Below are 23,263 nucleotides of genomic sequence, written 5' to 3'. Positions count from 1 at the left end.
GCACAACAAGACACTCCCCCTGTCACAGAAGGAAGTTGGGCTCCAGCGTAGCGGCGGAAAGTGGAACAGCTGTTTTGAGATTTTAATTTTATTTTTTGTATACTGATGTGTGACAACTCCGGTGCCTAAATGCATGTACTAAGGAGGTACCAGCGACGTTGAAATCCTGCCGACAATGGAGATGTTCAGTAAACTGACGGCTCTCTTCCAGGAGGCGCTGGAAACGGTGAGTGAAAAGCTGGTGAAGGAGTTCCCGAAGCCCGCAAGGTCAGAAACTTAGGTCCCCGGCTTTTGTCATGGCCTGATTGTGAGGCTTATAAATAATATTATAGCTTTGCAAAATCTATTTAATTAGATATTGAGATAGACTGTGATGTATTAAACTATTGTGCAACTATAGCTATAAGTGTTTAGTTACTTTGCTCATCTATAAGTGTGTTTTCTGGCTGTTACTAGTATCAACAAGTCGCTCCTTAGTTTGAGCTGAACTACAACTGTTTTTTTGCGCCGAGAAACCCGATACAATAATATGTTGTATTTCTAAAACGAATCCATTCAGTATATGTTAGATAGCCATGCAGGCAAATATCGCACTATATTTATTGTCTTATAGCTGTTGACTTTTAATATTATACAACATATCAGCATCTTCATGTTTCTTCGTGGTTTTCTGTTTACGTGGAACATGCTTAAGGCAAGAACTACATTCCTGAATCATTTTGCTAGAACTGACACTGATCAATAACAGCACACCTGAACCACCTGAACCGATTTTAAAATGTACAAATTCTGAATTCAAAATATTAATTCTGTTTAAAAAGTCATTTATTTTGGTTAACGCTTTCGTGCCCTAACACTGCGTTAGCTATCTTAACGATTCTTAAGTCAATTTCTGACAGTTATTTTTGTATGTTGACACTAACTCTGAATTTGTCCTGAACTGTAAAGGTACCTTTATTTCAGTACCATACTTTTTTTTAGTATGACTTGTGAAGGGCGGTTGGATAATTATATGTGATACGAAGGGACCATTCATTCAAACATTCAAAATACTCAAAGGCACTGACAGTGGACTTGTTCAGAATCGACTCTGAAACACAAACCAGAGGATACAAGTGGAACTAAAGGGACTGTTTTTAAAATGAGGCTATTCTTTACCCGAAGTTTTGCGGGAGTCCTGAATAAGCGACCCTGCTATATTGTAACTGGCACCCTCACTGCTTCCTATAAACAGAGCTCCTCAGAGCAACTTTAGCGACTACATAAGATAGATGGGACAAATGGCCACGTCTTTAATTTATTATTTATTTCGTTCTCTGAGCAACTCATTGCCTAAAGATATCGAAAATCTTAAAGATGCTCCTTTTATTTTGAAAACTGATAGTGGGACTTGTATTATTTAAAATGTGATTTAAAATTGTATCCTGCATTATATAGATCTTGTTAATTTCAAAGGGAGATTGCCAACTGCTGTTTTCTATGTTAAGATTTGACAAGCCACATTCTTGTCTATCATATGCTGAGTGAAAGTTAAAAACCTGTCTGTTTTTAATCTTTAATTTGGGGAATTAAAAAATTATGTCCACTCTTGAAAAGGCATTACACAAGTACAGAATCTACATAAAACACAAGGTTTCAATCAGAATCTGACCCTAATTTGGTTTTCTCTTCCAGAGAGAACCCTCAGTGAATTTACTGGAATCCTTTGTAGACCACTGGAAAGGCATAACAAACTACTACATAGAGACGTCAGGTAAGGAAATGAAAAAGGTCAAGGTCTTTTGAAACCACAGATTGCTGTATGAAGTGCAGAAGACAAATGTGATCACCCTTGCTCACCTATCCTTTAACAATCCCTCCTTTATTTTTTATTTTTTTAAAGGAACTGGAGAACCAGTTTCAATGATATTTGCTGTAGACACCAGCTATTCTTTATCAAGGGAAATTGGGCACATTTCTGTTATATCCCAATTTTCGTTCTCCTTTTTTGGATTTTTTTTATTACTGGAAAGTCTTCTCATTCCATTCTCATTGTTATTATATCTTTAACGGTCTGCTCTTTTGGACTCTTTATTTAATACTATTTGCTTTTAATAAAAATACCAAATATAAGACACAAAGGTTACACTGATGAGCTGCATCAGCCTGAGAGCTGCAGAGGAAGCAGCAGGAGATAATCCCATACTGAAAAGCTAAAGGAGAAAAAAATAGTGTTACAGCCATTTCTTTTCTTTTTGACTTTGCAAAGTAGAATTAACCTCTGCCTGTTCCTTTGCAATGTCACACGCAGTATCCTTTTCCTCATTGAGGTTGTCTAAAAGCAGTGTTGTCCTTCAAACTTTCCTTAAAACTGCACAGGGTGATATTTCTTTAAACATGTTTTTTCTTCTCTTCTGTAATGTATGACTACTGTTGGTGAAGAAATCTGCGACTGTCTTACAGATGAAATGACCCCGGCAAAGCAGACAGACATCCCATGGAGGCTGAAACAGATGCTGGATATTTTGGTGTATGAGGAGAAGCAGCAGGAAATGGAGGAAACTGGCCCTTGCATGGAGTATCTTCTGCAGCACAAAGTGCTGGAGACGCTCTGCACGTTAGGGAAAGCCCAGGTAACTATTCTGCTTACATCTGCACTTCATATTTGTTAATGTAAGGTTAATTCTGGTTGTTGAGGCCACACATTATCTTCTGGTTTTTGTCCCAGCCTATTTTCTTTACCTAATCTAACGGCTAAGACTGGTAAGACCTTTTGACCTGTTTTTAAGGTAAAAAATGGAGAGAAATTAGAAATAATCTTGTATCTTGTGCTTGGTTTCAGAATAATTCAGATATTTGTTTTTGTTGTGTATGTTTTTGCAATTTGATTAGGATGGCTCCATCAGAAATCTAGAAAGAATATGTCAGAAAGCTCGATACAACGTAATTCCTGCTTGTCTCTGAAGATCATTTGGTAACTTAAGGGTGGTTTAGATAGCTAGCAAGGAGCAGTCGAAACAGGCTCAGACTAAGTGAACCCTGCTGCAGAAAAAATAAAGTTGAAGGCAAGCAGAACGGATTACTGTTTGCTGCAATTTTTTGGAAACAATACACCTATTTTTGGTGTAGAGAACAGTTGAAAACCTTTGGTTTTGGAGAGTGTTAAAACACCTGCTATTGCTGTACTGTATTGCTGTATTTAGTACTGTAGTGTAACAGGGCAGAATTGTTCATTGCAAACTTGTCATAGCTGCTGCTTGTATTTAAGTAAAGTAGCTTATATGTGAGCACATGAACACAGTGCGAATCTGTTTGTCCCAACCAAGTTGTTGACCCTGTAGCACTCTTGAATACAGTCTCGGTCACCTGATATCAATAAATGCTGGGGATCAGGCAGCCTGCCACACCTTTTGGCAGCAGCCACTTCCCTGCCTCTATTGCATATGTTGACCACCAAGCTTATCAGCAGTAAGTTCCATTTCTTAATTCCTTGGCCTGATAATGGCAGGATTTGACTGCAGGCATTTTGAATGGGCAGTGTATCACCTACAGTATGGCGCCACAATAGTCATTGATGGCATGGGCAGTTAAAAACTAGGATCCATACCTGCATTCTGCAGGCTTGGAAATTGTTGAGGTAATGGGGTGCAAGTGCATTTTGGTCCAATGCATCATTTCATGTGATGTCTTTCTTCTCCGCTCTCTAGTATCCTCCTGGAATGAACCAGCAGGTCCTGATTTTCTTCACGAAGTTGCTTGGACAGATTCAGCAGCCGATGCTCCATATTATTAATGTGCACAGACCCGTTCAGGTGTGTGATGACTGATTCCATTCACACTTCCCAGTTTAGTTAGATTTCTTCCCAATTGAGATTTAATTTTCTTAGATCAGGCAATTAATTTCTTAATTTAACTCTGTATGCTTTTAGCTCTAAAAAAGTTGAAGCACCCAACCTTATATACTTTTAAATTCATAACTCCAGTCCATGATGGCAACACCCATTTATTTTTATCTTATGTACATGACAATTTAGAAATTAAGTTCAGATTACGCACTTAATAATTACACCATGGTGTAATTTTGGTACGTTGTGAAAGTACTGTACGGTGCACAATATACCGGTACATGTTTATTGGCATTCTTTGCACAGAATTGCCAGTGGTTTTTTTCTGTACATTTTTGTATTGAGAGTGAATTGATCTTTCTTTAAATTGAACTGCAACATTTTAAAATAATAGTTACAATTTTAATTTCTTGGTTTCCTAAATAGGAATGTGAATATAAACCTACTCATATGTTACTTTAACATACAAAGGCTGTAGTTGAGAAAGCACTCTTTTTTCAAAATATTTGAGTTTCCATGACTAACAAAACAACTTGAATCCTATTGGGATCAATATGTTACTTTTTCAGAATTTCCTACTTGAACTGGATTGAGGTGAACACCTGGCAGGATAAACACATTTTAATTCACAATTAAAAGCATACAGCTTGTATGATCAACAGCACCTTAATTGTGCAATTTAAAAGCATGACTTTCTGAGTTCTGTTTTTGGAACTGCACTACAAATTAGCAGATATTTGAAAATGAAGATGTGGACCTAATAATGTTTATACTCCTATAGTACTATTCCATGAACAATACTCAACAGAATGTGTATTTTCTCCTGATATATCTTAAGATCCACTGGCTTCACAATGGCAAAACTGTGTTGTCCTTAACAGAAGCTAATTCGACTATGTGGAGCGGTCTCTGCATCACAGACCGAAAAGGATGAAGTCCAGTTTCTCTTCGTCATCTGTTTCAAGCTGAAACAGGATCCCTATGTGCTGAACTACATCCTAGAGGTACCACTGCTTGTCATTAGAGCCTTTCCTGTTGCTTGAAGAGACCTGCTTTTGTGTTTTCGTGACATGGGGAATATTGGGACTAAGGAAAAGGCACACTCCTCTCGCCTTCCTGAGCCACTTGTCATTAGATGTGTGCTGACATCACTACCAGCTAGCAGGTGCCTGGCAGGTCCAAAATGGATCAGGTGTTTCCCAAACCCAGGCCCACATAACCATTTTTACCTTATTACCACCACTCATGCAATACTACTCACACTCAGCTAATGACATGTCCAAGACTATGATAACAGAAGGTTTGTACCTAAAGTCCCTCAAATGAGTGCTTCTGATTCGAGTAGGAGTTAGGGCTCTGGACTGGTAACTGGAAGGCGTGGATGCATATCCCAGGTGGGGCACATACTGTAGGTTCTGATTTATAAATGGGTACAAATTTAAGTTGCTTTGGATACATTTAAGCATCTGCTGATACATTTAATTACAGCTGTAGTCACTCAGGAGTCCTTGTTGTTAAGCCTTCCTTTAACACATTGATGTATATTAATAGCAAAATTGAAATTCAGATCTCCGTAAAAAAAGGGCGGTACAAGTTAAACTCTTGCACGAATGGCAGTGTGCACTCAGCATTATCGTTTTAAAATAAGGCTCATTTCAGCAGCAGTGCACAGAAAGTTTACCTCGATTCCTTGCCATTGACAGCTCTCTCTCTTGCTTTTCTCTTGTTATGCTTCTCCCTCTTTGACTGGTCATAAATTTGAAATGGAAAAATATGGTTCACCAGGAAACCTTGGATCCAAACCTGGTTGGATTAAGAAACGGGCACCACAGAACACGGGGAAACCCTTCCATTTTGTCCTTTTTTTAAAATTCACCAGTCCAGCTGTGTGACAATCTAAATTCAAAACTTAGACCCTCGAATGCCAGGGAGTACCTGTGCCATGCAGGGTGATCTGCCAGGGCAGTTTTACTCCATCTGATTGCCAGAGAGGGTTGACATCTGTTCTGTTCCTCATTCAGTGTCCTGTTATATATGCTTAATCACTTTGCATTTCTTGGTGAGTATGGCATTTCTGCTGTCCCTGTGTGCAAAGAGGGAAAAGAGCACAAGGAAACCCAGCTGTACCTCGGGAGAGAAGGAGAAAGAAGGGGGAATGAGCCCACAGGGAAGTGGTGACCACGGTGGACAATCAGTGCCTTCCAGCCCCCTGTCTGACTGCACAGCTGCTCCCTCGCTGGCTGGGGGAGATCCAGGCGCCTGCTCCAGCCACAGCCATCCAACGGACCCTTCATCTCCCCCTGCCGCGCAAAACGCCCAGACCAACCTGGTCAGTGCCTTGGTTAACTTGGCTAAAAGCCAGGTATGTGCAATCCTTTTTTCTATTAATAACATTTCAGTTGTGCAAGGAAAAGAATGTTTTCCCAATCAGTAACTTATCTGGTTTTCACTCACATTGCGTTCAAAATCAGCAAGTATGGACAGTATTGCATAAATTACAATATAGCTGATTCTGCTGAAGCACAAGGCAGATATGTTTTAACTGGAACAAATAATAGGTTAATTCCATGCTAAAAAGAAAGTAAACACAATGTTTCGGCCATGGAGCCTTCTTCAGGTGTGAGGAAGACGGGGTAGTAAGCAAAGCTAATGTAACGGGAGAACAAAAGCTGGGAGAGAGGAGGAGCGAGGGGCGGGAGCAGGGGACATGTTTAAACTGGATACATCTGTGTGTGCAAATTGTAGGCAACAGGTATGGAATGTCCAGCAGCTGGTATTGACTTAAGCAGAAGAGTTTGCAGTATGTTTAACATTGTACCTTTAGAACAACAACAATAATCATAAAGCAGAGGAAGTCGTTTGCCTTTATTGTTCATCCTGTTACTCAGCAGCATATAGATCCAAACCTCTCATAAAGGAAGTTTTAGAGGAATCTGAATGAATCAGCTTTCACAGTTTATTTGGGTAGTTTGTTGTGAAAGAGGTGTCTCCTTTTTCTATATTAAATAAACAGACAATAAGCTCACTCTGAGTTGGTATGCAGTAGGACCCTGGAACAAACTATGTATCTGTAACATGTCATGACTGTTACAGTATGTATGGACAGTATGTATGTGCAAGAGATGAGATTTGTAAAATTTTCCCTAGGGGACAATAATGTTTATCATCCCTGATCTTTATTTTTTCTTAGAAAAGCAGAGTTGCGCTAAAGGCCTGTGAAGGTCTGCTCCTTCTCGCCAGTATACCAAAGGAAGAGAATGCGATCATCCTGACTGAGAGTGCAGCACTGTGTGAGTTGCTGACAGACCGGCTGTGTGACCTGTACACCCTGATCCCTACCTCAGTAGACCCCACGGACATTCAGACAGTCAACAGGGTGTACTGGAGGTGTGTATCTACAGCAGTCGGTCAAATGGCTTCTTTGTGATTAACTGAGGGTGCCAGGAAATTACTTCTGTATTGTGGTTATCATAATGGAATACTGTATATTGTAATTGATACACTCTGTTTGTAAGTCTGATAGATTCTTCTGGAGGCTTAGTAGAAAAGACAGTTATGGTGTAAATAATTGTTTTAAATTATTTGTTTCAGGACTTTCAGGAAAGAAAGGATTACCTTTTAACAGGGTAATAAACCACCAAAGAAGATGCCCTTAATATCCTGAAACAAATATTTTAATAATTTTTTAAACCTTGTACACAACACAAATTTATTTCAATCCATTAATTTGTACAGTACACTGCAGGTCCACATGCTCTTTATAAAACACATTTTAATGCACATACTGTATAAACTGATTAAGGTTTTACTTGCATATTACATTCTACATTTCAATGGGGCAAAGTCATAGAATTGAATCTTAAATAAGTGTCATCCTAATAATAGTTGTTTTGTTGTTTATTGTGCAGAGTTTTGCCTTCTCAGAACGGTAAAGAGGAGACTTGCACATTTCCTGGGAAAGAGCACGTTGAGGCGTTTTTAACTTGGTTAGATTTCTGTGATCAGCTTGTAAAAGACACACCAAGGGTAAGAGACTCCATACCAGACTGGGAAATTTTATAGTCAGGGCATGAGAAAAGAGGTTACTCTTCTAGTCTCACAGCAGAACCTTTTCTAGAGGGTCATGTAGTACGGACCTCAATATTTGAGAGAATGAGGAGGGTGGAAATAAAAGGGAAGGAATTTGATTCGGACAGAAGCTGAAGATTTTTTTTCAGATACCAAAACAAGTCATATTGTCTAATCTCAGGGCTCTGCGTTTCATTAGGATGACTTTCCAAATTAGCAGCAGTTCTTTGGGCAGAAATTTTGACTTCTTGGGTTAAGTATCAAAAATTAAAAAGCACGGTCTGGACTTGAAGGAATAATGGTGCCAGAAAAAGCATGTCCTGAAGGCACTGCATGTTTTCTCATCTCATTTTCAGGTTCTTGCCTCCCGATTGGCCAAAGCAGTTCACCAACAGTGGCTTACGGCAGTAATGCAGCCCCAGCTTTTACAGATGTAAGGGTGGATCTGATTTTTGAAATGACTTTTTAAGATCAGAACAACGGGGGAGAGTGCCTAGACGGGTTGTTTAGATGGATAGATAATACTTTATTAATTAAACTTAATTAGTTAATTAGTCTCTTAATTAGTTTAACTAATTAGTGAAACTTAATTAGTTTCACTTAGCGCCCACCAATTCTGTGCAATGAGTTCTTGAAAGTCTTAAAATCTGTAGTGACCATTAAACATGAAAGAGAGAGACAGACATTCTCAACTTGTGTTTAGAGTCTGTTTGTTGCTAAAACAGGAAAACTATTATTATTATCATTATAACCCATTCTCTGCCACTATATTGTAAAAGGCAGGTATGTGTTACTTAGGAGATATGAAGAAATGTTGCATAGATGCTACCATCAATATGTTTGTATGTGATAAGCATCAAAGATAACAATAAAAGTACCACATCATCATGTTTACATCCATCCCCAGTACATTTTCTTTAACTGGCCTGTAGCCTCAGTGCAGTCTCTGTGCTTCAGATCGGAGGTGGGAGTCCTTGTGGCCACAGCGTTGCTGTTCTTGAGTGTGCGGCAGATCTCTGCCCCGCTGTTACTGGAGGAGCTTGTTTTCTTTCTGTTGGGGAGTCGGCGGGAGCCGGAAGCACGCATGGACACCGAGACTCATGCGTTGCGCTTCCACCTCATTGAGCACTGTGACCACATATCGGATGAGGTACTTTGGGCTTCCAATTCAGTTTTGGGTGTCTAGTATAGGAGTCCATGTCCTTCAACATATCCACATTTCTTCCCAGGAAGTCCAGTATGGAATATGGTAACTGGAGACTGCGATGTAGGATGTACTGTCTTTTGGTTGAGGCATGTAGCTAACGTCCCTGCTACTTGTAGCCATCTGATTGTTATTTATCAAAGAGTAGGGATGCTGTCTGTAATTCCTTTTTTTAATTACAATTTTGGCTTACTGTATCCGCCCTTTTGGAGTGTACTAGTATAATTGGATAAGCGTTTTTTCAGCTCCCTCCCATTCCTAATGTACAGCTGATATCATGCTGTAGGATAACCATAGGTGCTACAGTTCACTGATTGTGTGAAGTGAGTCTTCATACACTTCTACTTTTTTGTAACGTGTATAATTGCAAGGTATTGCCTGAAGACCTAGATTATGCAGGGCTACGGTGTTCTGGAAGGAAGAGAAATAAGATGCGTAGCTGAAAGTGTTGATGCAGTCATCCTTTGTCACCCCTGTCTCTTACTGTTTTCCTGTGTGTCTCCATTCCCCTTTCCCCTCTCTCTACCAGATCAGTTTGGCTACTCTGAGGTTGTTTGAGGAGCTGCTACAGAAGCCACATGAGCACATTGTGTTTAGCCTTGTGCTGCGCAATTTGGAGCAGAGGAGCTACATCGCTCAGAGCTCTGGTGGGGCAGAGGACAGGCCCGCTGGGGACACAGAGCATCTGGACGAGTCAGAGTAAGAGGCTGTTTTCTATCGGGCTTTGAGGGAGGGCAGTCAGCATTTTTCCTTTAACCTGTCTTAGGTATGACTCCCCCAGAATTATTTGGATTCCCCCAGAAATTATTTGGAACGCATTTCCATCTGTTCTTAGAAAACTACTTGTTCCTCCAACCCAATAAATTGATTATTTATCTGGTTCTGCTTGCCAGTACATGGAGGTTTTATAAAAAAACATATTGAGCTGTTTGAGCTGTATAACTAGGGATCCTCTGTGCTCAAATGCAATGTTGGCAGATATGTTGGCTTCTGAACTTTCCAGTGAGGTGATCAGTTTTAATACACCAGTCTTAAAAAGGAGCAAGTAGAAACAGTGGTAGCTGGGCCTTGTGTGCCATCCAGGATCATTATACCATTGAAGAAATGAGGCACAAGAATGGGGCACTAGTGTTATTGGGGTTGGGGAAAAGGGTACCCATTTTAATATTTGAGAAATCTGGGCAGGAATACAGATCTACAGATCAGTCTTGGGGGTTGCTGCATGCTGACTCTGCATGATAACATCAGGCTTGCAGAGAAAAACAGCTGGTCTTTCTGAACTTCTGCTGGGCACTAAACAGGGAACTGGAGGAGGATCCATTCTTCACAGACATGTACCCTGAGAGTGAGTTCAACACCTCCAACCAGCTTCTGGCTTTACCACCCAGGACGACCAAACCTCGGCCCCCTGGGAAAACCCAGGTCACTGACATTGTCAACAGGTGAGGATGTAGACACCTCAGTGCTCGGCGTAGTCCAGCACATTGCAAGTCCATGCGAACAGCAGGACATTTTGTAATTTTCCTTTTCCTGTGCTGTACGCAAAAAAGTAATTATAGAAGCAGTTATCCTTCATGTATTTATTTCCCATTATTTAATTGCATTTGAGATAACAATCCCTTTGGCAGGAATGCCACTCTGGCACAAAAAATGGGTCAGTAAAGACACGTAGAGATGAGATTTAGAGAGAATTTTAATAATTTTATTAAGTGCCTTTCATGTCACAAGATATAAACATGCTTTACTGTGGAGGTACTGAATTAACAGTACATAGAAATAGACAGGTATCTCTCTGTGTGAAGCACTGTTCCTGATTTAGTTCTCCAAGTGCCTTATGAAGCTTTGAAATGCCCAGAGCACAGCTTCAAAAGATGTTTTCTTGTAAGGTAACTGTAAGAACTTTAAATTATGAATTAGAATATTTTCTGTTTCAGCTTTGTCTGCCTTGTTCCACAAGAAGCAAAAACGTCTCATTGTGTCCAAGAATCAGGATATGACACGTATGTGCATGATGCTCATGAACTGGTAAGAGTACAACAGTCGCATGTCTGATAATCCATCTCATTATTCATTCATGTGAGTGAATAATAAAGATCTTCAGAGCTTTTTAACATCCATAATGTACAGAGTTATGTAATGTTCTTGATTCTTTTAAGTGCTGTAAGACTGGCAAATGATGTTTAGATCCATACCTGGGATATTATGAACTGTTGAAGATCCCAGTTGTGTGTATTACTGGAATGTACACCAAAGCAGAGTGTATAAAAGGAATTGTGTTTATTTTTAAATCTTTATATTCCCTTCTAGTTTAAAGAATGCACCTCTTATTCTCTCCAATGGGGATGGCCCAAGACCCCTAAACCTCAGGAATCAGTTCACCCAAATCTGGACTTCTATGAAGGCCACTTCCTGAAAGTTCTGTTTGACAGAATCACACGAATTCTTGACCAGGTAATCTTGGCCTGCTTCACAAATGGACAGTGCATTTTCTTCTACTCCCACCAGTACGGTCTTTAGTGCAGTAGTTCATCAACATCATTCATTAAATGTGCAGGAAAATCCCTGTCCTGGTGCTGTCTTAATGTCAATTATGAGTTCATTTGTTGGTTAATGTTGTAGCTCCCATAACAAAACATTTCTACAGCAAGTGCCGCAAAAGCAGACTTCCTTTTGAGAAATGCTGTTTCCAGGTTCTGTCTGCTTCTTCAGTTGTAATAATGGAAAATGCCGATGTAACGGTTTCTCCCATTCTGGTGCTCCGTTGCAGCCCTACGAGCTGAACTTGCAGGTGACATCAGTGCTTTCCAAGCTAGCTGTGTTCCCACATCCCCACCTGCATGAGTACCTCTTGGACCCCTACATCAGCCTGGCCCCTGGCAGCAGGTCTCTCTTCTCCGTGCTCATCAGAGTGAGTAAGGCCTGTTGGCAAGTATGGTTAATACTGTGTGTTTTGGGGAAAATGTGAAGAGGGTGAATATAAACTAAATATTTTATCAGCCTGTTTTGAAAGTGGATTTCTATGGATTGTGAATTGTGCACAGAAAATGGGAATTGGAAGTCTGCATCAGTTTGGACTTAACTGATTGAAAGTTGACATATAGTGAAAACTCTGTAATGCATTCAGTGTTTTTTTTTTCTCATTGCACTTCTCTAAACAGAGATTTTGAGACTTGTCCATAACTTTACTCATGATCAGGATTAGAAATTCACCTGTGCAACTCTAATATGCTTCCTCATCAAATTAATAATTGTAATTGTATTTTGTTTTAGCTTGGCAAAGAACAGTCTGAACATGAATATAACTTAATAAAACAGAGAAGAAGTGTTGATAGGAAAACCCGAAAAGTATGATTATATAAAGTTAGATATGCCTGGAGTATTTTGATGTACTTTTATGAAAGCAGATGGTACCTATATTTTGCTATGCTTTTTTCAAATGAACCATTGTGGAAACTTGCTCTCTTTATAAGTTACCAGTACTTAAATACATGGAGCAAAGTTAATTTAATGTACAACAGTGTGATGCTGTTGTTATTTACATACTTTCTTCATGTTTTGTTAAGGCTCTGCTTTTGACCTAAAATTTGGCAAACATGTACATAAAATGATTTCCAGTTCATTTTCTTTTCTGTCTCTTTAAGAAATTATAACACATTCATCGCTGTTGGAATGTTGGCTTTCAGCCTCCCTGCTGTGTGAATTGAACTGTTGCGATTGCCAGAATTATATTTAGAAGTTTTGAACTTTCTCTGCTGGAAGTCCCTTGCACTTTCCCTTGGACGCCCAGTGAAATGCAGACTCTGGACAGTGGCACATTTTCAAATTATCTGTCCTTACAGGTGATCGGAGATCTCATGCAGAGAATTCAGCACATCCCACACTTTTCTGAGAAGCTGCTGTTCGTGAGGAAGCAGCTGATGGGACTGGAGCATGAGACAATGTAAGTAACCACATGAAACATCTACGCCCTGCCTCCCTAAAACTGCAAAAGCTGGATTTGACATTTTTATTTTGCCAAACTCTTAGCTACATTAAAAAAACAAAGGGCTGTATTTGATTTAATTTATTGATTTATTAAATACAGATTGGTCAAACAGGGTCCACCTGCAACAATATAACTCCTCTATCCCAGCAGTTTCGTCCTTTAAGTCCTTTGTGAGACTTAGTGGCTCATTGTGAATGGAGAGTTCAGTGTTCAGGGTCTCCCAGGGTGGGACATCAATTCTTTGCTTTACAAATGTAGGTATTGATTTATTCAGCTGTACTTTCTGGGAGCAACTGGATAGACATACTTTCAAAAACAAGCTCTTTTCCATTTTCAGTTTCATCTGATTTAAGTGATTAGTGATGTTAAGGATTTCACACATACCACTTGGGTAGTCTCTACCATAATCTTTTTTTTTCTTCATCACTACAGGACAGACCACATGACTTTGCTAAAGGGGGTTATAGTATTGGAGGAGTTCTGCAAGGAACTGGCCGCAATAGCTTTTGTCAAATATCCCACTGAAGAACATTAATGTGCTCTCGTGTACACTGATCCCAAGGCAGCCTGTTGGTCACAAAGGAATCCTGAGCTTTTACAAAAAGATGTTGAACCTGGACACAAGACATTACAAGGACTGCATCTAGATTATACAGGTGTAGGAAGCAGTATAATCTAGGTACTCTTTATATGTAAATAACAACTCGAAGTACAGCCTGATGCTTCTCATGAGGAAAATGTAGAGGACACAAAATCTGTTGCACAGTAACGATGGTACAACTAAGAAGAGACCTTTGTGTAACTGCTTGAGTTTTGTTTCTATATGCAATGTTTTATGTAAGATATATGAACAGTACAGGTGTATGTAATTTTTATCTATTTATTTAAAATTATAAAGATAAGGAAGCTTTCAAAGAGCCTGACAGACATAACATCTTCAGTTAATATACCGGTGGTAAAAATCTGCAATCTCTTGATTGTTTTGAATGATATATTTCTTTATTAAATATTCATAATTCAGATAACATTCAAATCAAGAACAGTTGACAAAATGAAAGGAAATGAGTAGGACAGAAAAAGCTTCAAAGACAGTTTTCAGAGATAAGACTGGAAAAATTTGGAAATTAAAAGGAAATTGCTCTAGTCTTTGCTGTTTTTGCACACCCCTATCCACTTCCTCCTGGATTCTGCATTGTGATTAATTGTCTTTAGAATAACTGCAGTGTCATCAGGAGTTTTACCACCAGTATATGAAGTTTAAGTTATGTCTGGTCTACCAGTGTTCTATATTTGTCAGAAAATGGGTATTTCTTACTAAAAGAAATCACTGAATCAAGTTCGTTAAGTCAAACCTTAAAACTGCACTCTTGATATATAATAATAATACTGAATTTTCTGTTTTTCATTTCTCATCTTTTAATTTAGCAAACTAAACCTTGAACCTTTTTTTTTTACCTTGGGATGAGTTGTGATTGATAATATACCACTCTAAATTGTGCAAATGTATCAAAACTTAGTTTATACTGGGGAAGCCAACATTGGCTGTTGTCCTTGTGAAAATGTTGTGAAAATTAACATGATGTAGGGAAATAAATTCAAAAGGATGTTCATTTTAATCCAGTTCGGTCAGTGACTTGCAAATGTTTTACTTTGTTTATGCACATAATCGTAGAACGACTGATGTAGCAGGGTCAAGTTAGTTTCTTAGTTGTTTGAGATCACTGTAATCTAGTCCTGCAGACGTCTATACTTATGATTATTGAGATCAGCAATATGCTAACTGCCCTAGGATTGAGTCATACCAATGTCTGAAAGATAAATTATATATATCCTATGTAGGAGAATGTGTATTGAAAATCTGGAATTATCTACTCTTAAGATCTAACTGCATTCCATTAGTTACCTCTTACTATATGATCTTATACCTCTTAAAACCAAACAGGAATGGTAAGAAACAGCTTTCATAGCTACTTTTACAGTGAATCAGTTAATCATGTCAAGAGATGGTGGACTTCATTGAAGGGTACACTAGTCCTGTAACCAAAAAAGAGATGCTTGTGATGGATATACATATTTGAGAGTGTTTTTGCAAATCGTTTAAGCCACGTGCAAAGGCAGACTGTATAAAAATGGCAAAAACCTTTTGCACTGAAACATCCCTTTTCAGTACATTACTCAAGAAGTTATCACGAGTGATTTATTAATTTTAACTATTTTCTGATGTAAAATGAAAGCAAGCCTAGAGGGATACATTAATAATAATTGAGTGCTTTCGTTCATTCCAAAGAATATCAGAGCACTTTACAAAACTTAGGGGACCCACGTGAACCACCACTGAAGTGCAGCACCCACCTGAGTCACATTAGGCTGACCTTACGTGCCTGTACCCCTGCTACACTGCAGATCGTGTGAACTTGCTTCACCAATTGAATTACAGTAGAAAGAAAGGCCAGACTGCGCAACCCAAGGTGGGATTTATCCAGGACACGCCCTCTCATTATGAGGTTTTGTCATGTATATAATACACCAAGACCTGCATCTGAAAGTGCAACTGAATGGATTTTTGAGATTTGGCACTCATTTCTCTGCTTTATTTTTTTTTAGTTCCTCAAATTAAAATATACTATGAATTGGAACAACAGATCTCGAGTCCTGCCTTTGCTCCAGCTGTGCTTTCAAATCTTGGTTCTCCACTTTGTGCCACTGAAACTTGTCGCTTTCTAGTACTGGGGGGATCCCTGTGCTGGCCGTCTCGCTAGTGTGTTCGATGGAAACCAGCACATTGAAACATATCCCATCCGTTTTGCCTGGGTCCCTCCCGTGATGCTGGAGTCCGAAAACCCCCAGGGTTTTGCTGGTGATTTGAGAGCATGGCATGCACTCCCTGACCAGCCTGCGGATGGCCCACGTGAGGTTCCGTGACCTCTCCGCTGGCCCAATGCCCGAAACGGTGACGGGCAGATGCAAGTCATCCTGGGTGCCCAGCAGCAGCCACAGGTGGTTGCTGGTGTCTGTAAATGTCAGGATCAGCCTCTGGCAGAGCAGGTGGCAGGGTATGTCCACGGGGAGGGTGGGAGGGAACCATTGCTCCTCCTTATACCTCAGTCCGGCCTCGATCAGGGGGAGGATGTCCCGTGCTCTCAGCGGGAGATGGGAAAGCCTGTCCCACCACCGGGCTTGCAGCGATTCAGAGTCAGCTTCTGCTTCTGTCTTTATCATTCCTCCTGCGAAAGAGAGGGAGCGATCACACAGAAGTGCGTTAATAATACAATTTAACTAGCGGGCAAACAGTGCAAGCTGTCATGTTCTGTAACTCCATTCACTGGAATTTAAAGAGATTGCTTTGAAGAAAAGGCTGCTGGGAACATGGTAAGCAAGAAAAAATAAGCCTACTTGTATATATTGCACATTTCCTGTTTTAAATATATGCAAATTTAAAGCATTTCTACTGATTATAGTGATCATGCTTAATTACTTATAACTTAAAAGACTTTAAATAGCTGTTTAATACACTTGTTTGCTAAGAGTGTCATCCATTCAGATGACTCACTTGGTATTAAACATAGAGCTCAGACTTTTTAATTTATAAGTCATGAAGCTCTGTGTCGCCAACAGCTGTTTTCCCTCTCACTGTTAATGGGTTCATTTAAGAAAATGTATCCTATTTATGTACAGAAGAAGTGAAATATTGTCCTGTCTGATTCATAATTATCTCTGACCATTTTGGTGTACTTTTTTTTGTTAACAGGCTTACTTCCATTATACAGGTACAACACACAGAACCGTCTTTGATAAAAACTCCTTCCTTCGTAGATTGCTGCAAATAAAACTTTGGTTCGCACACTCTGCACGCTTTTCGCCTTGTGCCCTGTCTGTACTTCACGGAGAACTCTTATCTTTGAACAGTACCAGGGCGCCTCTCAAGACGGAACTGGACGACGTTCTCGGAGCAATTCGTTCATAACCACTAAAAGGGTCAGAGGGGGAGATGGGTGGATTGTTGTTAATTTTTTGTATGTTCTTATAAATCATCTCGTGTCTTCTTTTTACAGGCAATAAACTTTGCAGTGCTTCTTGCGTCCATTATATCAATTGTATACTCCGCTTGATCGAGTGGTGCTGAAATATCTAAGGCGCTTTGAAAAGGAAGACAGAGAAACCAACTCCTAACAACTGGTTGAGCACACTGGTCTGAGAGATCTCTGGATTATAATCTATTGTAATAGAATTGATGCATCAAATCCTTTTGATTTCATCTCTTAATTCCATCATCTCCACTTAGAAGGCAGGCTCCACCTTGAATTTTGCATTCATCCATTTTCTAATCGTTTCTTTCAATTCAGGGTGGCGGGGGAGACAGAGTCTATACTGGCAAGCAGCAGGCACATGGCAGGATGCAGATGCCAGTTCATCACTGGGCCCACTCAAACACAAACAAGCACACACTCACGCCTGGGTCATGTTTCCTCAGCAGCCAATTCACCTACACGTACTGTATGTCTTTGGACTGTGGGTGGAAAACAGAGCACCCAGAGACAATGCACGTGAACACCGAGAGAATCCCAGTAACTGAGCCCAGGGTTCCCAGCGCTGCAAGGCAGCAATGTTAACCTCTGCGCCTCCCCCTTGTATGTCAGTGCCTCACAAACTCGATTCTTCCATCCGGTCACCAGTGTCGTTCTAAAACACGTTGCCCTGCACCAAGCTCTAAAAGCCAGTAATAAATTCTGCACAACCTGTCGCTCGGGCCAGAAAAGTGAATCGGATCCAGCGCGGGCCGTTCTCCTGCACCAGGAGCAGGGTGACCGGGTCGCACTCCAGGCCCGTCTCCTCCCTCACCTCCCTTCTCATCCCCTCCACAATGCTCTCGTTCTCCTCCATCCTGCCGGCGGGGAGGTACCACTGCCCGTGGCACTCGGGTTTCGCCTCCTGCATCATCAGCACTTCGTTCTGTGAGGCAGGAGGCCAGCAGACACACAAGACACACCATGAGGCCGGAGGCATCCCTCAACGCGCTCGTTTGCATGTAGGGTATGGGTGCCGCAGGGCTCGGAGACACAGAGTGCACAGGATAATCAAGTCACTGGATATTCACTCATATCGTCAACTAAAGATAATCATTTACTAATCCTTACTACGATCTTTTTCTCATTAAATCTTTGTTGTAGGCACTAGCTTGTGTGGGATTTTAACTACATACAGCTGTGTTTCTAATATTAAAATACGGAGCAGTTTGGCTAGTGGAAGTAAAAGAATAAGTAAAAACACTTTAGGACACTGTTAATATTTCTATACTTTAATATGTATTTAGTATGTATGTAAAAAAAATACTTATTGACTTCAATCAGTGTGCTGTACCTAATGGTACCAGAAAACCATAAAACGTTTGTATTTAAAGCCAATAGATGGCAGTATGAATCTACAGGGTCATAGAGGACAGGAGCTTAGCACTAAAATAAAATAACTGCTTGTTGAGGAGAGTGATACACAACTCTTAAAAAGCACGGGCTTGAAAGTAATAAACGACAATTTAAGTAAGTGCTTTCACAGACTGAAATACACAATTTACCACTGAGTTGACGGCGGTAATTACCTTCTATTGGCTAAATGGAAGCTTACAGTTGACATTTGTTTACATTCGTACAGCGTTTTAATCCCAAAGAATCTCAAAGCTCTTCAAATAAGAAACCTGCTTCTATTGAATAAACACTTCACCCTTCACTATTGTATAAAGATTGAAAGTACTGTATTTTGTACTATTCTATTTTTTAAATTAAAATCCAGAAGAGTTCTGGTTTGGGAAGTCCAGTCGGTTAGCTGGGCTCGGGTACAAATAACGTTTCTAATGCCGCATGGCACGTTTCTGCTCTCCGAAACAAAAAATGAATCCAAAACGTTGAAAAGCTATCTTCCGGTCTACCGCGTTTACCTTTTCGTTAAAGATGACGCCGCAGACGATGTAGCAGGTAGTTTTTCTTAATGCTACCGACTGCAGGTCCGGAGCGGAATCAAACCGCTGCACGGGCGAGCCTTCACCGCTCAGAATCTTCTCCAACTCGTCTTCCACTGTCCGATGAGCCGAACCCATTGCTGGGGAAAGCGAAGTCCCGGTCCGGCCCGAACCTTCTGTTTATAATCGAAGAAATTCGGCGACTGAGTTTGGTTTGCAGATCCCTTAACGGGCTTAAAGAAAATAATATAGGGAAGTTAACTTAAATATATATAATTTGTGTTTTGGGCAACGCTTGGTGGAAACATGTGATCGTCACTAGTTTCACCGAGAAGAAACTCGTCTATCGATTAGCGCTTCAATGCACCTTTTTTAAAAGGTAGTTATTATTGCATCATGGAAACCAGCGATCTGGTGCATTGTTCCTGGGTTCAATTCATAGCTGCGTAGTACACAGAGCTAAAGCACCTGACAAATGCTGATGGATGCAGATGTACAATGTTGTGGTAACTGTATCCACCGTAAAGATTACTGGGAGGGCTCATAAAATTGTAAAAAAAAACTATGATTAGTAAGGAGCTAAATGCAACGTCCTTGGACTGGACTCCCAAGTGCCTCTGCAGCAACCGTGTTTTTTCTGCTACTGCCCAGGAGTCATTGAAATCAAATCTGTATTGTTTACCAAACCAGAAATCTCCGTCTGACATACATACAAAAACAAACTCAGCAAAAGTGTTTCGTACATCTGTCAACAACCGGAAAGTGGACATGCAATTCAGTTTTACCTAAAACGCAGCTCTGCTTTTACTGGTACGCTAGCTGTTTTCTTCGTTAGCACGTACAGTATATGTTGTACAGTAATAACAGCGGAAGTCCAGCCCACCCACTGTCGTTGGCTGCGAGCTAAGGGATAGTAAAAAAAGTCCAAGATACCATTATAACGCACATAACAAAACGCGCACAAAAGGTTTGATTGCACAAAACAGATACAGTACCTGCAGAACTGCGTTTTTTCTTCTGTAGTCTCACTGCTACAGATAGGCTATCTATAAAGTGCTTTTCTTCAACATTCACATGTTTAATAAGTATTTTTTTGTGTGGCCGGCAATGTATCCTAATGACAAGTCCTAAATGTAGCATACAATTTGAACCATTAGTTATCTTTTGCTTACAGCTGCGAGTGTTCTACTCCTCCAGAATAAAAGATGATGGTCCTGGTAAATTAATTTACGAATGACAGGATAGTTAATATTTTTATTTACTGCATTTGTTGACGAGTCGAATTTACAGCTCAGACTTCAGCCATAAATGGACTATTTACTTCGATAACTACTTATTTTGGATGCATTTGGAGCTCTGTAGCTTATTCTCAGCACGGTCTTAAATGGAAAACAGTCAAAAATGAAGAAACAGCTGAAGGAAGGGATATGCATTTATTCATGCGTGCAGATTATTTGTACGAATGCGCCTAAATGTGAAACCTCTTCCACAGACCTTACAAATAAACCCTTCCATCAGCATATTTAGAGTAAGGAGCGCGTCCTTGAAAAACAGACAACTGTAGCTAGCTGCTGGCCGAAGTACAATCATCGTTACTCTTCACTGTGCGGGCTTGCAGCGACGTTTTTTCTTTGTATCCTCTTTCTAAATTGTCCTTCTTCAACAGCTGCTGCTGCCTGGTACGTGTGCCAGGCGTACGCCTGTGTGCGCGGAAGAAGAAGGGTTAACCTTAGCTACGGGCCCGTTTGTAGAGTGACGCATGCTCCGTGCAGTCCACTCCACTCGAACTCAATGGATAGCCCAACCTGAGCTGTCCGGACAAACAACGCTGGGAAGTCAGTGAATCAGCATATCTAGTCGTTATTGCCAGCACATGGTAGTCATTTGTTGTTGTTTTTTTTCTTTGAAAAATAACCGCTCATAAAATAATCTGGGAATTTGGTAGAGAAAAACAGAGACAAAGATGGCTCGATAAAGGTTGTCGGAGGTGGTCTACTACAGTATGTGGAAAAGGCATCTACTTCTTAGGAGGCAACGCCTGGATAGAGGAAAAAGAATTGAGTTGTTAAGCGATTACGCCGACTTTATTTCTTAACGAAGATGGGTAAAACTTTGCCCCAGAGCTGCTTTACTTTCGTTTTTTGGGGGATTTTGCTTTCAGACGGGTTCACCTACGGTAGTAAAAGTAAGTGACGCCGATCTATTCACGAATTCAGACTTCAGTAATTAAGTCTACATTTTTACTCAAAGCTGCTCTGGCACTTTGAGTACCATACTCATCGTCGTAACCTACAAATGCAGCCTTTTTTCAGTTCAACAACCTGCCGAGAAACTTTTGTGGTCCACCGTTTGTGACCGTCTAACATGTGCTTCGCTATGTTTCTACACGGGTCGTTTTGAGAAACGCGAGTTTCTAAAAGCTGTTCCGTAATGATATTCTTTGCTGAATAATTTGTATACTCCATACAGCCCATTTAATTGTCCACTTCAAAAGTTAATGGCAGTTTGAAGGTGAATGTTGTAGGTAACCGAGGTGAATGAATTGGGGCTGGTGTTCTTGGGGAAGCCTTTGGGAAAAAAAACGACGCAGCGGATGAAGGGAGTTTTCGATTATACGGTTAGTGAATACCTGCCAAGAAAACTAACACAGTTCACATCGTACATCATCCTGCTGTCCTTGCAGTGTCGCTTTGAGATGGAAATAAAGAGGTTGGCCGGTATAGATTAAAGCGAGGTGGTGTGTACACCCAAAACGATTGCATGTACAGTAGTGATAAAATCCCCTTGTCTCCCTGTGTTTCAAATAATCCATGTAGTTGTTGTGTTAAATTGGGCTTCTTGAAGTGTTGCCGTGGTGGGAAAACATCCAGTGTTTGTCAACCTGCACGCTGCCACATAGTTTACACATTTACGAAGAGTTGTTCGTTTAAGTATCATCTACTGTAGTTATAAAGGGTCTTGGGTGTACAGTCTTGGCAGGCGGTCTAATCGTGTGTTTTAAGCGTTTCCAGTAACTGGCTTTAAACGGGAACAGATTGTGGTGGTGTCCCACAGACGCATCGTCTGATTGAAGCGGGTTTGACAAATACTTTCTGTGGTCTACAACAGTTGTCCTGCTTTGGGAGGTCTTTCACCGTAAAGGCAACACATCGATCTGTTGTGCTTGCTGTGAAGATTTGTAATTTTACTCGATCTCAAACGGCCGCCTATTACGATTGTTATTGTTGCCAAAAATAAGTTCTTCAGTTTCATCTTTTTTTTTTGGAGGGCGTCTGGCAGTCGATTTTTGAAAGTAATTTAATACTTGGATAATGCTATTGAACATGCCTGGATTGAATCGTTTAAATGACAAATAGATCCTGTTCAGAGGAATTCTAGAAAATGATTGAAAAGTAAGTCCTTTATTGTTGTAGTTTAACTGAAAACATGACAACATTTGTTTTTGCTGCAGTTGTGTGATATTTTTTTCCCGCTCAGACTCAGGTAGGACTGTACACCTTGAGTGGTGCTGAATGGGTTGTCAAGCCTGTTTTATAGGTTCTACGATCTGAAGTGCTTTCACAATAACGAGCTGTCCAAACACCTCCCATTTTCTACAATACCGCTTGTCGTTTTGTTTTTCAAGAATTAAACAATTCTTTCCACAGTTTGGAAGCAGAATGACTTTTTCCCATCAGAGAAGCTAGTCTTGGGGCCCATTACTTTTTATTATTGAGATGCTTCCCCTCGCTCGGATTATAAGCGTAGTTTCATTGTTATGCAGATATTCAGATTTACGTTAAAACCTCTTCTCCCTCGGGATCTGCCGCCTCCGTCAGTTATCGCTGGTCTGCGTAACATCATACTCTGCTTGACGTCAAAGTCCTTGGAAGATAAGTAGTGATACAACGGAAATGATATTGACGGGCAGCAAATGTCAGCTGGGAAAAGCTGGAGAGCCTTACAGCGACGGTGGATGGCTTCCCCATTCAGTCAGGAATCTGCTCAAATTCTATTAATATCCGATGCTGTGAACTTAATTCCCGTTTTTTTTTAATAAAAAGGTTCGATTTCTCTAACTCTTTGCTCCAAAACTCCAAAATATGTACAAAACTCTACAACTAGAATTCTAATTCACACCAGACCCTATAGCATATCACTCCTACACCTAAATTTCTACATCGGTTGCCTATAAAATGAAGTGTTCAGTATAAGTCCTTGGTAGTGACATTTAAAGCTCTTAATAGGCTCCA

General features: G+C 40.4%; 3 protein-coding genes across 9 annotated transcripts in view; 2 read left to right on the top strand and 1 right to left on the bottom strand.

Moving 5' to 3' along the window:
• The first annotated feature begins 26 nt into the window (after positions 1-26).
• fhip2b (FHF complex subunit HOOK interacting protein 2B) lies at positions 27-14,697 on the top strand. 2 transcript variants are annotated; one of them, XM_006625555.3, is made up of 17 exons: positions 27-226; positions 1,675-1,753; positions 2,443-2,612; positions 3,687-3,791; positions 4,706-4,828; positions 5,920-6,186; positions 7,015-7,211; positions 7,733-7,850; positions 8,249-8,325; positions 8,850-9,042; positions 9,626-9,795; positions 10,398-10,538; positions 11,031-11,121; positions 11,404-11,547; positions 11,864-12,004; positions 12,936-13,036; positions 13,514-14,697. In XM_006625555.3, the coding sequence occupies exons 1-17, from the start codon at positions 176-178 to the stop codon at positions 13,614-13,616; spliced, it is 2,271 nt and encodes a 756-aa protein (XP_006625618.2). In that variant the 5' UTR covers positions 27-175; the 3' UTR covers positions 13,617-14,697. The 2 variants fall into 2 exon arrangements, with proteins under 2 accessions (XP_006625618.2, XP_015196479.2); XM_015340993.2 differs by having other exon boundaries at positions 180-267.
• Positions 14,698-15,641: 944 nt separating this feature from the next.
• nudt18 (nudix (nucleoside diphosphate linked moiety X)-type motif 18) lies at positions 15,642-20,247 on the bottom strand. Of its 4 annotated transcripts, none has more exons than XM_069181538.1 (4): positions 20,204-20,247; positions 19,011-19,207; positions 17,818-18,031; positions 15,642-16,305 (listed from the first exon to the last, which is right to left on the bottom strand). In XM_069181538.1, exons 2-4 carry the CDS (start codon positions 19,167-19,169, stop codon positions 15,695-15,697), a joined length of 984 nt encoding a protein of 327 aa, XP_069037639.1. In that variant the 5' UTR covers positions 19,170-19,207; positions 20,204-20,247; the 3' UTR covers positions 15,642-15,694. The 4 variants fall into 4 exon arrangements, with proteins under 4 accessions (XP_069037639.1, XP_015196483.2, XP_015196490.2 ...); XM_015340997.2 differs by lacking the exon at positions 20,204-20,247 and adding an exon at positions 19,817-19,909; XM_015341004.2 differs by lacking the exon at positions 20,204-20,247 and adding an exon at positions 19,817-19,894 and having other exon boundaries at positions 19,011-19,264.
• A 384-nt stretch (positions 20,248-20,631) lies between these two features.
• Positions 20,632-23,263, top strand: part of LOC102690245 (disintegrin and metalloproteinase domain-containing protein 9) — a 60,856-nt gene continuing 58,224 nt past the window's right edge. For all 3 annotated transcript variants that reach the window (XR_011182882.1, XM_015340271.2, XM_015340265.2), the window contains exon 1: positions 20,632-21,216. Coding sequence is in view for 2 of the 3 variants with exons in the window: in XM_015340271.2 (XP_015195757.1) it covers positions 21,132-21,216 (85 nt within the window). In the remaining variant the exon portion in view is untranslated. The remainder of the gene's footprint in view (positions 21,217-23,263) is intronic.

Source organism: Lepisosteus oculatus, chromosome 2, assembly GCF_040954835.1.
Source record: "Lepisosteus oculatus isolate fLepOcu1 chromosome 2, fLepOcu1.hap2, whole genome shotgun sequence".
Taxonomy (NCBI): domain Eukaryota; kingdom Metazoa; phylum Chordata; class Actinopteri; order Semionotiformes; family Lepisosteidae; genus Lepisosteus; species Lepisosteus oculatus.
This window is presented reverse-complemented; position numbering and strand designations above follow the sequence as displayed.